The 15,276-nt window shown below is 43.8% G+C and overlaps 1 protein-coding gene across 4 annotated transcripts in view; it reads right to left on the bottom strand.

Moving 5' to 3' along the window:
- Positions 1 to 497: 497 nt before the first annotated feature.
- Positions 498 to 15,276, bottom strand: part of MDP1 (magnesium dependent phosphatase 1) — a 112,309-nt gene continuing 97,530 nt past the window's right edge. For all 4 annotated transcript variants that reach the window (XM_069238163.1, XM_069238160.1, XM_069238162.1 and 1 more), the window contains exon 6: positions 498 to 7,315. In XM_069238163.1, coding sequence (XP_069094264.1) covers positions 7,218 to 7,315 — 98 coding nt within the window. In that variant the 3' untranslated portion in view covers positions 498 to 7,217. The remainder of the gene's footprint in view (positions 7,316 to 15,276) is intronic.

Below are 15,276 nucleotides of genomic sequence, written 5' to 3'. Positions count from 1 at the left end.
TTCTATTCCATGCTTAGTACCATCATTCTTGCTAATGTTCTTAAGAATACACACACTCTCTTTCTCACACAGAAAGCACTGAATTGCGCATGGATAAAACTTAGCAGAAGTAAGTAACAGTGATAAAATACAATACAAATTAAAAATATAACACCAAGCACCACAAAAAGGTAAAATAAATATTAACACACCATAACTGATACATGAAAAGGACCTGACAAATTATTTTACAAAGTCTTTCAAGTAAGAGACTTTTTTAACTCTTCGACTCTTTCTCACTTTACCCGTACTATCAAAGCCCGAGCATCACATGTTTTCTGCATGCTCTTCTGCGTGGCCTTTCAAACTTCACTTAGCCAAGCATGGGGCCCTTACCACCTGGTTCAGGTTCCATAGTCTGTATTCTTCGGATTTGAGCTTCCAAGAAAAGTTTCAATAGTTCCATCGGTTTGTAAAACAGAAACGCCCACCTCAATCTCGGAAATCAAACTCCAAAGTCACAATAGTCCAAAGGATTTATTTAAGTACAGTAGAACAACTTAAGCTATCGTGTGCACCACATCCTTCAAAAGCCCCTATTATAACCTGAATCTCAACATTGTATTCCACTAATCTGAGTTCCATTACCCTTGCTAAGATAACACAGTTCCCCCTTGTCACAAACGCCCCACTGATTTTGCCACACCACACATCTAATACTGATTGTTTCACAAGTGCCTCAATTTTGCTTCCGGCAAAATGAATGTCCGTGCCAGTTTTTAGAGCAATCTGCTGTTTGGGTACTTGTTATGCCAGGTTGCCATGCAAATTCAATGTCAATTTATGCTTCAAATCCTTTGTTTCATATAGTTATAAAGTCATATAATGTGCTTTCTCTTTCCTATTCCATACTTAATTGCATTAAGCCCACTCAGGTATTCCTAAAACACATTATTTGTAGGTTCTTTTTATTTCAGTTACTTCTGTCATATTGCTGAATAGAAAACAACCACGTAACTACATTGGGCAGGCTGTGACCTCAGACACACTGATCGAAGAAGACTTGGTGCACCAAAACCAAAGCCCTTGGAAAAGAGTGTAACAAAACTCATGCTTTTGCATAGCACAACTTCATCATGTTGAGTGACTTCAGGGATCCTGTGTTCTGAGGTCAGGAGGAAGCAGCTAAGCCACTGAGTTCGATATTAGTCCAAGATCAACACTAGGCCAAATGACGGCATCATTGTTCTGTGTTGCGAGTAGTCCCTCTGAATCCGTTAACAGTAGAATATCTCGGCTGAGGTGTTACCTGGATCCACATAAGATACTTTAAAATATATATTTAATGTTAAAACTATTACATTTTGGCATAATTAATTAAATGGCGTGGTGAGGGGTCATCATTTCTCACATTGGAATGTTACTTTCTTGTGATATTGAACCGCATTGGCAGATAAGCTATGCCCCACATGGTGCTTGACTTGTTGGATAAGTTGGTTGGAGGGTTCCACCTTCCAACGTTGGGGCAGGTGAGGGGAAGAGAAGGGTTGGATGGGGAGAAAACAGACCCTGGCTCGGTTTGCAATGTGATAGGTTTGGTGACATGCTACTGATGTGCTAATTGTTCAATTGCAAATGAACAGCTGAATAACCATACAACTCTTTGCTGGGCTATGGCCCAAAGGAAGTTCCATGTTTGAAACTGGAATAACAAGATTTATGCAGAAAACATTAAATTAATGAAACACGTCTAGGAAAGGCAACATGTTCTGAACCTGTTTTTTTTTCCCAAATCAGCCAAGCAGTACATTTAACTAAAACACCATTGTGTTAGGTAAGTGAAAAAAGGGCCTCCAGGTAGGCCGTAAAACAATTGTGTACATAGTGCCAAAATAACAGTACTCCTTAGAGAGTTCCAGAAACTGCCATGCCTTGCATTCTGTACTGCAGGGTGAGCTAGGCAGGTCGGGTTTAAAGATAATGAATTGAGGATGGCAGTGGATGGAGGTCAAGTGGTCATACTAATTTTGTTAGACCTATCTGCAGCCTTTGACACCATCAACCATCAAATAATGCTGCAGAGACTTAAAGAAATAGGAGTGGAGGGTAGATGTCTGCAATGGTGCAATGTCTGACGAACAGATACCAAGCAATCTCTACCCCTCCTTTACGATCCGAGTTCAAGAAAGTGGAACAAGGGGGTACCACAGGGCTCAGCATTGAGCCCCTTTATACCTATCTATATAGATATATATATCTATATAGATATATACACACACACCCTCTGTTAAGGCTAATAAGATCTTATGGGATTACCTTTGTGAATTATGCTGATGACACCCAACTGATGGTATCCTATGAGAAGAACAACCTCGAGTAAATAGAGAATTTTCAGCTCTGCATACAAGAGGTGGCCACCTGGCTAACAATAACTAACTACAATTTAATGAAGGTAAAACAGAATTCCCCCACTGCTCCCTCTCTATTCAGTCTGAGAAACTCCCTAAAAATATCTGCCCATGGGCAAATATTAAAAACCTACAGTCTCCCCAAGTGATGCACAATTTAGGCATTTCCATGGATGAAAGACTCGCCTTAGAAACACATATCAACAGCAGCAACTTGTTTTGGGCTTCTGAGAAATTTGCGGAAAATTGTCCTCCTGTTGCCAGCAGGCAAGTTGGCCATGCAAGGGACTATTTTGAGTAGATTGGACTACTGCAATGCATTGATGCTGGAAGCATGGCTGTATCTTACCTGCAGACTTTACAGGGTACAAAAGCTTGCAGCTAAACTGGCCCTGAACAAAACTAGAATGGACAAGGCATCAGCAGCCCTGAAAGAATTACACTGGCTGCCTCTGAAGAAACTAATCATATTCACGTCTATTTGCATAGTCCACAAGGCAGTAGGAGAGAGACCAATACTGCCGCAAAAGAAGTCTGACTTCTATAGGCCAAAGAGAAACGTACGCTCGGCCACAGCAAACCTGATTCAAACACAACAATATTTAAAAAGTCAAGTCGGGTGAGAGGTCTTTTAAGACAAGAGCCACCCAGCTATAGGACAAATTACCGCCTGAACTTAGGGTCAGTAGGAATCTGGCCAGTTTAAAGAAAGACTTTAAAACCTGGCTCTTTCCAAACTAAGTAGACGGTCGACGGAGATGTTTAGGAGGTGCATATATCATCTTGCCCAAGAACCGCTAGTGCTTCTTTGGCTGTGCTCATTAGAGCACTGTGATGCCTGTAATGGTTAATATTGCGCTTTATAAATGCTAGTTCATTCATTCATAACTCAGTAAAAGGATACTGACTTCAAATAATTCTCAGCTATACTTTTGGAAACACAGGGAATGGGTGAGGTGTTCATTTATTCAGCAATTACTAAAAGTACAGTTAAATACCTTTGCTTTCTCTGCAATTGGAAACTCTATGATTCCTTCTAACAGGAGAATGGAAAAGCAAGTTGCGGAAGCCCTGGCCTTGGAGGCGAAATCCAAAAGCACAGGGACACAAATAATAGAAAAGCAAAACAGCTACTGGAGGAAGACCCAACCTAGTGGTGCAGCTGTTCTTGAGTCAGAGTAAACTCAATAGTGCTTGAAATGCAGACAATGTCTTGTTAGCACTCTTACAGATTTGCAAAATATGCCCATTCCTTAGAAGCACAGCAGTAGCTATCTTGGCCTCTGGTAGAATGGGCTTTGGGTTTACATGGCCGAAAGTATATTTGCTTTCTGCTAGCATTTAACAATTTAAGATACAATTTAAGATACAGTCTATCTTTGTATAAGGCATATCTGTGAGGGCATCCTTTTAACTGAAAATAACGTTTGGAATGTCTCAAATCTTTAGGCGTATGTATTTAAGAAATAACTTGGAACACTTTTTATATTCATGCGAAGAAGGCTTTCTATTTGAGATAAAGATTCTGGGAAAAAGGTAGTGAAGAAAATTGTATGATGAATGGGAAAATCTACCATAACTTCTAGAAGAATAGAAGGGCAAATCCTTAGAGGTCCATTATGATGATGTTAACCATGCAAGGGTATTTTGTGTAGAAAACAGAAAAGTCACTCACCCTTTTGGCTGTCATAATGGCTACAAGAAAAGCTGTCTTCCATTGTGAATGCATTCAAAGGGGGTGAGGTTAGTGACCTTGGAGAGAATTGTGTTCAGCTGCCAAGTAGGACATAGCCTACGAACTGGGGAAACACTTAAGACCTTTCTGGATGTTCACCACACAAACAGTGACAAAAAAAGTCCAAGCTGGAATTTTGTATAGGCAGGGATGGCAGTCAAGGGCGCTTTGACAGAAGAAACCAACATTTGCCAAATGAAGAACATAAAGCAGTACCTTCTCTTTTTGGCAAATTCTCAGGCAAACGGGCTACACATAAAAAAAAAAAAAACTGCTTTATTTATAAGCAGTCACGAACATGGAGGTCTGCTGACTACAGCAGGCCTCCATGTTAGCGAGTGCCCATAGTCGCTATGGGGCCGCAATTTGCAAACCCACCTCATTAATATTAATGAGGTGGGTCTTTGCGACCCCATAGCGACTCGCAGACGGTGTCTGAGACACCGTTCTGCATTGCAAATTGCGAGTTGCAATTTGCGAGTCGGAAGGACTCGCAAATTTCAACTCGCAATTTGCAATATTGCTACTTCTGGCCCTTAGTGTCGATCTCTCAAGGGATTGTCCCGTTTGGCTTTGACTATTCCTTGGTCCTGATGATCTTGTGGACTTATTTGCATTTAGAGTCTGAAGCGTCAACATTGATCCACTCTAACATTAATTAATATACCTCTACCTCCATTTAATATCAATAAGGAATGCACTTAGTATGGAAGAACTGCTTGCTATGCTGATATACGGCTCCCCATTGGCTATTAGTGATAAAAACAAAAAGGTGTACATGTTTAACATGGGCCGGTATTAGTTTGGATTATATTGTATTATGAACCCTGATTGAAGACCAAAGAAACAGTCTAGAAAATGCATTATAATGTGACCATTTTGTACATAAATGTATTTTTAGAGACTTGTGGTTGACATGCCTCATTGTGGCACTTGTTGCTGTTCTTGGCCTTGAAACAACCACTCTCCCTTCAAGGAGGGGAACATGGAAATGTTGTTGACCTCTATTATCATCCTGGAATCGGACCTTCAAACATTCTTTGTTTTTCTAGGCCAATGGAGTTTGGGGTTTCTGCTTCATGGATTGAATCACTCATTTACACGCAAAATAGTGATTTTCCAGAGAATAGTGAGTCCAAGATTTTCTGTTGGAACTATGGAGGGAAAGAGATGCAAAGCGAACTCAGGGCACTGAATAGATTTTAGGCTCCTAAAACAACCACAGACTTCAGGAGGAGTTTCCCTACAGAGAAGGGATGAAAATTTGGAGATGAGTGTTTCTTATCTATGACTGAGAGATTCATTTATAGTTTGCAGCATCCAACAAGTACGCTGAGAGCATCCAGGAAATAAATCAAATGTACACATTTAGGTAAAGATAATAATAAAGTGCAAAATGGATGTGTTTTCAAAAGCTTGTGCAACCAAAGGAGATTGTGGCAGTTCAAAGTTTTTGTGGTAGGAAGTTCAGTGCCTTGTCAGTCAGCAAAGAAAAACTACAATCGCCTTGGCAGACCCTGGCAAACCAGGTAATCAAGTAAGTTAGCTTGTTGCAACTTCTTGTGGGGTATATTTCTAGAATGGGGCAATGAATGGCACCTTAAAGAGACATCTATCATTGACAGGAAGTCAGGGGAGTGACCTCAAATTACAAGAAATGGCCAATTGTTTGTAAGTGCCAAAATACACCGTGCAGCTGCATTTGGGATATGTTGCAATCACGAAATAAGATAGGAAGGAAGTCTCAAACATAATTACAGTATTCCAGGTGAGAAATTTCTAATACCTGGACTACAGATTTTCTGTAAGTGTCTAGAGGGAAGTAGCTTAACAGACGTTCTGGTTCAGGAGACAATGATACATTAATCACACCCTTTCATCTCGTGACCTTTTTCACTTGATGTAAGGTACCAACACATCAATGTTGAACATACCAGTGGAGAGTTCTCTAGTTGAGGCAGATAATCTATATGTCAAGAAAGATCTCAGAGGCATGGAGCATTTCAGTATTGAATAGAAGGGCCTGAACAGATCAGAAACGGAGTGTCCAGAGGCAGAATACTTTGACTTTCATTACACAGATGTCAATCGGGAATGAGAGTGCCAGTGACATGTGGTGAGTTCTGCGGGTATTGAGGTGGCATGAGGGTAGATCTGGTCACACACAGGCCAGATGAGGAGAATACCGGATCTCTTGCTATGCTGGAGGGCCACAATGGTGTTCGCCCCACTTTTCCTTTCTTGCTCGAACGTGTTTTTTTTCTCTCTCTCTCTCTCTCTCTATCTCTCTCTCTCTCTCTCGAAGACAGACAATGCTGTTGTTGTGGTCGACATTGCTGGAATTCTTTCCTCCACAAAAAGTCACGTGTCAAAGACAGCCGACATGACAGTTCTAGAATGAGAGGGGATAACATCTTAGGAGTAAACAAATAAACAAATAGCTCCTACATTAAGAATCGAACCAGTTTAAAAGGGCAGAAGCCAAAGAGACCAAAACATCACGTGGAATGGGTGTTTTTAATCTAACGAAAGCTCTGGAAAACGCAGGTGTACGGAGAAATTCTTCTCTATGAGATGGAAAAAACAAACTGCCGGACTGACCCTGCATGATTTGAAGTGTGGCATCTTTTGTAACTCTGAAAGGTGCAGTGTCAGTTTGGAACTGAGTCGATTGTGTCTTTATGTGTTTCTTTTACTGCCTCTTACTATTTCCTTGAAAAACGGTGGTGTTTTCTGTCACTTGACACATTTTCAAAGTAAAAAAATAGTCACTAATTATTTGAGTCTTACAGACATTCTTTCGTTTATTTAATGTTCTTTCATACGAAACATGCATTGTACAAACGCCTTGGGGGTCATTCGGCATGTGTGGAAATATTCTACTGTTTATGGATTCAGAGGTGACTCCTTGAATAGATGCTCAGTGACTTACCTTAGATACAGTCAAATTGTTCTTAGACAGAGACAGGACTCCATTAATGACCCCACTAATGTGATATCCAGCCGCCTACAGCTAGGAGATGGGAACCCATCACCCAAACATCATTCCCGGTCCAGAATGGAACAATATGAAATACACGCCCCTCCTCCAATGACTACTGGACCCCACGTGCACGTAGAGCAAAGGACTCTAGCCCATCCTCTAGGGTCTTCGAAGTCATCCCATCACGGCCAACATGGACGCAGGTAACACCTGCAATGAAGAGGCAGACAGAGAAGTGAAATGGTGGCAACCACATAAATGACGTGGGTCAGACAGAATAGGAGGGAGGGGAGAAGGAAGAAAGAGAGAAAGATAGACAAAGAAAGAAAGAGAGAGAAAGAAAGAGAGAAGGAAGGAAAGAAAGAGAAAGAGAGAAAGAGAGAAAGAAAGATCAAACCAGAAAATCCCTCCAGCATCAGGAATAAAGTTACGCACACTTCCGGCAGTTGGAGCATTCAGTGATACGCACCGCAATTTGGGGACTTCTGAGCCCGTGGGACACGTTGCATTGGGGATATATATCTCCAGAAAATGGTTACAGGACAGAGGAGGATATGGGGAAATAGGCATGACAAAAGTAAAGATGACATAGGCACATGTGAGAGAAAGGTGAAACTAGATATAAACGAGAGAAAACAGCAAGACGAAAAATGGAGCGAAGAAGGTAACATATTGAAGAGATTGAGGGGGAGTCAGCAGTGAGAAAAGGGACAACAGAATAGTGGACATGCATAAGTTAGGCCAGGATCAGGTTACAAATGTGAGCACAGAGACAAAAAGAAAGAAAGAGGTGACTGGCAGGAAGGTGTTGATCAGGAAACAGATGGAGAGAAATGCAGGCAGAAAGATGAATGATTTAATAATTAGTTTAAATGCTTTAAGAAAATGGGCTATTAGTTGTGGGGTGTAAGTGCCAACTTCAAGTAATAATCACAATCCCTGTCAGGATGAATCACTAAAGTCACTAAATAAATCTGAGCTCAACGCTGTGGTAGCTATGGCACAGAACAGACAGGCTTAACTTAGAGGCAAAAATGTAAAGTATATAAACAGTACTAAAAACAGTAACAAACTCGAAATCCAAAAGAATAAAACCCCTAAATGAATTAGAAAAATGAACAAAAATCCAATAAATTGGGCCGGTGGTATGAATTTTAAGTAGAAATAGTGCTAATTAGCACAATGTGCCAACGATAGCCAACAGGTTGTGGTAGAATAGGACCCAGGATCAATATGATGCAAACCATGATGGAGCGAGGGTCAGATACACTAACTGGATGATTCCTGGTCAAAGATTTTACCTTCAGACTTTAGTCTTTTAAGTCCAAATTCACCATAAAAGTACACTTCTGAGGACTCCTAGAACCTCAGGATAGGCCCTTAGACATTCACAGGGTGTCAGACAGAGGCCAACAGTGGAGACCAGCCCAAGCACAACTGCCATTGGGCAGTTGCAGGATAAAAGTCTCTTGAAACTTATTGTGCCCCTGTAGCTTTAACAGGAGGAGAGTCGTGTTACCCTTGGAGCCCCCCTTTTTTTCCTAGGTACAAGACAGACCTAATTCTTTAAGGCTCTTATGAAGTCTAAGACAGACAGGTTAAGTCTACTTCTGATGTTCCACAGGTCAAGGAGTGCTCTGAAGTGGGTGCGTGGAGATGCCACATGTCTGACACAAGCCAGTGGATGGTAATGGGGTCAAGGTTCCCAGGTCTAATCCTACCCACTTTGGGCATTTTCAAGATGGCCAAGGTCTTTTACCCACACTAAACCTGGGCTCTGAAGGATTGTGATGCGTGTGGGGAATGTATTATGGTAATTCTGGCGTCCATCCACATTTAACACTAAATTCCAGGTTTAGGCCATTCTTGTGCCCCCAAAAAACTCAGACAGGAGTCTGATAGGATATAGCTGGGTTGTCAGCAACCCTACAGTGGATACATACAAACCTGGAGTTCTGCTTCCCTCCTTTGAAGTGCGCCTTCAATGTCATATGAAAAACTGCAGCAGACCTGTTAAGTTACTCTTGACACTCCAGCAGGGTCAGACACTGAAATGTAATGTCAATGTGATGAAGGCCAGTCAGGCTACAGGAACACAAGAAGGGTGCAGGCCTGGGTGTTAGCTACATCTGCTTGTGACAGGTTAGGACTCTTTGTAGGTAAAGATCTTGGGTCAAGCCAACAGCCCATCCTGTCAAGAGCACAACACCTCCCAACAACCAAGGCCTTTTGTCCTTGTACTAGGAGCAAGTTCACATCTCATGCAGGTCCACTGCTAATTACCAGCAGGCAAAAGGGAAAGTGTGAAATATGGATTTTTCTCATAGGGACTACAGGCAGGGCAAAGGTGACTTTTTAAAAGCCATATTTGCAAAATATTTATTACAAATTCAACAACTTCACCAGTGCATTGGGCCTGCAATAAATATTTCAAAAGTCCAAATATTAAATTTGAAGCTGTTTCCTAGGTGGATATAACATTTATTAAAATTAATATTGTATCCCAATGCTCTTCTAAAGGAACAGCTGTTCCCGCTGTAGTAGAACTGGGTTTTCTGGCCTTTTCAATGGAAGGACATACTTAACATTAAACCTTTGTGAGAAAAGGCATCTTTTTGACATGGTTAGCCCCCCACGGTTTGCCTGATGTATGATGTAGCCTAGAAGGTGATAGTGCCCAGGGCTCCTGCTAACCATGTTCCCTGGGCCGGAGCTCTTTCTCTAAAATGTTGTGAATTGGAGCCACCCTTGGCTGCCACCATAAGCCCCTAGTAAGTGGTACCTAGGTGCCCAGGGCAGGGGGTACTAAGGGTAGGCCCCTGAGGATAGGAGCACTAATTGTGCCACCCTCTAGGGCTCTACATCCAGGTGCACCCAGCACTGCCATTGCAGGCTGAGTGCCCTGATGCAAACCTAAAGCAAATACTCAACATGGCACACTACCTATGTGCCCTGTCCACTCCACACTGCATACCATATAGGTAAGTCACCCCCTGGCAGGCCTTCAGTCCTAAGGCAGGGTGCACTATGTTGTATGTGAGGGCACAGCTGCATGAGCAATTTGCTCCCACTGTGTCCCTGCCAAACCTGGGACATAGTGAGTGAACAGAGCAGCCATTTTAAAATACATGTGGTGGACACTGGTCAGTAAGAGTTTCACAGCAACATGATGGCCACTCGTTTGTTATCAAACAACTCAGAACGATAAATCCATACCGGTGCCAGTGTTGGATTTATTAAAAAAAGGTACTCAGGGGTCACCCTAGAGGTGCCCCCCTGCAAAAGCTACCTATCCTGGCATGACTGCTGACTGGTTCTCTCCAGCCTGCCACCTCCAGACATCCAATCTACAAAACCTTGAGGGAGAGATCTGTCTCTCTGGTTTGTAGAACAAAGCTCTTCCTGGGTGGAGGTGCCAACACCCTCAGGAATGTGCACTGTCCTGGCAGCAAGCTTCAAGGGGTTAATCGCCTTTGAAACTCGACCCCCCAGGACTGCTGCAAGCAGCAGATAGTAACCCCAGTGCAAACCCCCACTTCTGGCAGAAGCAACGGTGGGAAACTCAAACAAAGGGCAAGAGGAGTGGCCCCCAGCATGCACCACCCCTAAGGTGTTGCCTGCGAGGTGGACACTCCATTTCATTTTACTCCATCTTGGATGGAAGGAAAATAGCCAATCAGGGATAGGGAAGTGACCCTTCCCAAAGGTAGGTGACCCATTTGTCACTACCAGGTTCCCCCTAAAACGTCCACTAAATACATTATTTAGTGGGCCTCCCAAGACCAGGAAAACAGATTCGACAGACAGAAGAAGACCAGCACTTAGAAGATCCGAAGCACGAGAACTCTGGACCTGCTGCACCCAAGAAAAGGTGCCAAACCCTGCCTGCTGCACTCAGGACACGACGATCGCTGCTGAGGAGCTGCTGGACAACTCAACGAGAACCCTAGAGGCCCTCCAGGCTTCACAAATCACCCAAGAACTCCCTTCAGAGTGGAAGTACCACTCTACAAGTTAAAGAAACCAGCAAGCCAGTAAGGGTCACTTCACTGACCAGACGCTAACTTCTGAACTGGATGCCACAGCTGGACCAAACTTCATCCTGATGACGGCGAGGACAAACCCTGCCAGTGCCAAGTTTGGTGGCACTGCGACTCCTAGCGGCCAAACTGTGCCAATACCCTGGGTATTGGTCAACTAACGTCAGACACCAAGCAAAACAGCCCGCACAGTGCTACAACTGGACCAGTAGGAAGGCCCAGTTAAGGGACTTCAGGAACACCCCAGACGTCCCACCAGAGTGCCCCCTCCTGCCTTAAGACTCTCAGGGGACCCCAAAGATTCAACTTGAAACTTACCTGTGCAGTGCTTTTCCAATTAGTCCCTTGCAGTGGCCCTGCTGCAGATCGAAAGAATTTCTCCTGCCGAAACAGTAAGTTGCCCAAACCCCTCCAGCTGGTACAGCGTGCCCACTGACGACATCGACCAACTTGCAAAAGAAGAACTTGGTAAACCAACTGTGTGATTTTATGTGTATTTTTAAAGTTGGTCCACCACTGATTCCTATGGTGTGTAGTTATGCACAAAAAGACTATTTTCATTAAAGTTCCAAAATTCATATCTCGAAAGATACTTAACCGGTTTTCATACTCTTGGTCTTAAAAATTATATAAAAATCGGAAGTATTTTTATAAATTGGTCTTGAGTTATTCATTTGAGTGTATGAGTTGCAAGATTGTTACTGTGAGCACAACAAATGCTTTGCACTTCTCAAAGATTGGCCTAACTGCTCGACCAAGCTACCTTAAAAATAAGAGCATTAGGTGATCTAGTTTCTACCTCCGTTAACCAATGTGTAGTTTCCTGGACCTCCTGCACAGTGTGCCTAGCTCTGCACACTACATAGGCGGCCAGCCTCCTACATCTGGTGTATCAGCGGTGGGATAAAGCCTTTGCATTTCCTGATACCACTCTTTGTCTATTTTGTGAGCATACAGGTAACTTTTTGATTTTTAGTTGGCTAAATATGTTTTTGCAAATTTGTAAAATAATTGTTAAGGCCCAGGTTAGGTCCCTTACTTTAGATGGCCTATCCAAAAACAGGATTCTAAACTCCTGAAAAGGCCCCAACTTCAGTAAAGTAAAAATGTAAGATGCAGAGACCCAGGACCAGGAGCTCAGCCTGGAACCTTCTGAGGCGAATAGCTATGACCAAATTAAGAAGACTTTGCATAATGTACAAAATTCATACTGGAAAGAGCCCCCAAGCAAAGAAACTTGGATTTCTGGTGGCCCAGCATGAAAAAAATAATTCCCCAGATGAGGAGGAGGATGATGATGATGCATCTGTGGTGGATGAAAAAGCTGTGGCTAATGGGGAGGAGGGTTGCTCCTCTACCAGAAGCACTAGTGCACCCACAGAAGCAGACCTGGACCTTGCCAGGCTGACCATAAGACTGGCTTTAGAGATCAGCTCTTGTAAATAGAGAAACAAAGAAAAGAGTTGGGCCTAGGACCCATCTCTGGTGGCAGCATACAAGTGTTGGGGGAGATATCTTTCAATATTAAACTCCCAAAAGGAGTTGTCCCCCTCTTCACTGAAGGGGATGATGTAGTCAAATGGTTTTCTGCCTTTGAAAGAACCTGCATTGGGTAGGAAACTGAGAAAAAGCATTGGGGCGCACTGTTGTGGGAGTTATTCTCAGGAAAGTGCAGGGATAGGCTCCAGACACTGAATGAGGCAGATTATAAATCATATGACCTCATGAAAGGTACCCTGATTGAGGGCTTTGGATTTACAACTGAAGAGTACCGAATAAAGTTCAGGGAGGCTCGAAAAACCCAGAGCCAAACCTAGGTAGACTTTGTGGACTGTTCAGTAAAAATGCTGGGTGGCTGATTATTTGAAAAAAAGGTACAAGATTATGATGGGCTGTATAACCTATTCATGAAAGAGTATCTGCTATGTAATTGTTTCAGTTATAGGCTCCATCAACATCTGGTTGACCTGGGTCCACTTTCCCCTCAAGAGTTGGGGAGGAAGGCATATCATTGGGTCAAAACAAGGGTAACCAAAACCACCACTGGTGGGGGAGACCAAAAGATAGAGGCAAAAACAAAAATAACAAACTCTTCTCAAGGCTCCCAAAAACCTGCACAGGAGGGTGGGCCCAGAGACTTTTCACAGTCTAGGGGTGGGTACAAAGAGAAACATTTTGATCCCAGCAAGGCTTGGTGCCAGGACTGCAAAACCAAAGGGCACCAAACTGGAGACTCTGGCCATAAAAACAAAAAGAATGCTTCTAGTCAACCTGCAGTAAATGAAGTTGCCGATCTCCAGATGGGATCAGAGGTGTGGCCTGACCATGTCAGTGATCCCAGAGAGGCAACATTAGTCACTGAGGGTGGGGTAGAATTATCCCGTACTGGCTGGCCAAGTAATACGCCAAAATACAGACGGCACCCTTTGATTAATGCAGATAAAGTGGAAGCACTGAGGAGCTAGTGTTACTATGGTAACTCAGCACTTGGTTCACTCAAATCAATTCCTGGTAGGGAAGTTTTATCCTGTCACCAATGCGGACAATGAGACAAAGGTCCATCCCATGACAATGGTAACCTTCGATTTGTGTGTGTGTGTGTGTGTGTGTGTAGTGGGGGTGGGGGGAGGGAGAGGAGAAGTCGGGCAAAAAAACGTAGTTGTGTCCTTATCCATCCCAGTAGATTTCCTGCTTGGAAATTACTTGCAGAATTCCCGGGCTGAAGATGAACTGAAGACCCATGCAGCAATGCTAGGGATCCCATAATGTGGGGAAAGACAAGGGCAGAGAGCAAACTTCAGATGGAAAAAGGAAAGCTGGACCCTGAAATAGTGGGCCAGTCTCCCAATAGAAAAGGCAAACTGGGGGACCAGCTTCCAAACCGATCAGAGAACAGGAACCCTCTCCTCAGGAAGAGGATTCACACTTCCTTGCGGAAACTAAGCCTGAAGAGCTTGGGACTTACCACCCAGAGCTCCTGGGCCCAGGGGGACCCTCCAGGGAGGATCTGTGCCAAGGGCAGAGGAACTGTCCCACTCTTGAAGGCATGAGGCAGCAAGCTATACAGGAAGAACTAGGAAGTGTCAGTGCTACCCAGAGGGTTTATTGGTAGGAGGGGCTCCTGTACACTGAGGCCGGAGACCTCAAGCCTGGTGCAACCAGGAGGGTGGTAGTGCCCCAGCAGTTCAGAGAATTTCTCCTCAGTATAGCCCATGACATTCCCTTAGCTTTGCATCTGGGCCAAAATAAAATTTGGAGTAGGTTAGTTAACCACTATTATTGGCCAGGAATGTCACAAAAAGTGAGGGGCTTTTGCCAGTCCTGCACTACCTGCCAAGCCGGTGAAAAAGCAGGTGGACACTTAAAGACCCCCTTAATGCCACTACCTGTGGTTGGGGGTCCCTTTGAAAGGGGAGGGGTTGACATTGTAGGCCCCTTGACCCTCAGACAGCATCCGGACAGAGATACATAGTAGTGGTAGTGGACCATGCCACTAGATATCCTGAGGTTATACCCCTTAGGACCATTACTGCACCTGCAGTTGCCAAAGCCCTCCTGGGTATTTTCACCAGGGTAGGGTTCCCTAAGGTGGTCGTATCAGACCGAGTCAAACTTAATATCTGTATACTTGAAACACATGTGGAAGGAGTGTGGGGTAACCTATAAGTTCACCACCCCCTACCTTGGTTGAAAGATTTTACCAGATCCTAAAAGGCATGATTGGAGGACTCCTTGAAAAACGCAGGAGATAGGATGTCCTACTTTCTTGCCTGCTGTTTGCCCAAAGGGAAGTGCCACAAAAGGGAGTAGGTTTCTCTCCATTTGCACTTTTGTTTAGGCACCCTGTTAGGAGACCACTAAGTCTTGTGAGGGAAGGCTGGGAGAAGCCTCTCAAAGAGCCAAAGCAATAAATTGTGGACTATGTGCTTGGCCTATGTTCGAGGATGGCTGAGTACATTGAAAAAGCCAGCAAACATCTCCAGGCCAGCCAGGAGCTGCAAAAGCTCCAGTATGACCAGGGCGCTACTATGGTGGAGTTCCAACCAGGGCAGACAGTTTGGGTGTTGCTGTTGCTCCAAGGGCTCTCCAAGGCAAATGATCTGGGCCCCATCCCATACATGAGAGAAAAGG

Source organism: Pleurodeles waltl, chromosome 6 (assembly GCF_031143425.1).
Source record: "Pleurodeles waltl isolate 20211129_DDA chromosome 6, aPleWal1.hap1.20221129, whole genome shotgun sequence".
NCBI lineage: Eukaryota > Metazoa > Chordata > Amphibia > Caudata > Salamandridae > Pleurodeles > Pleurodeles waltl.
The sequence above is the reverse complement of the archived record's forward strand: the minus strand, read 5'-3'. Positions and strand labels throughout refer to the sequence as shown.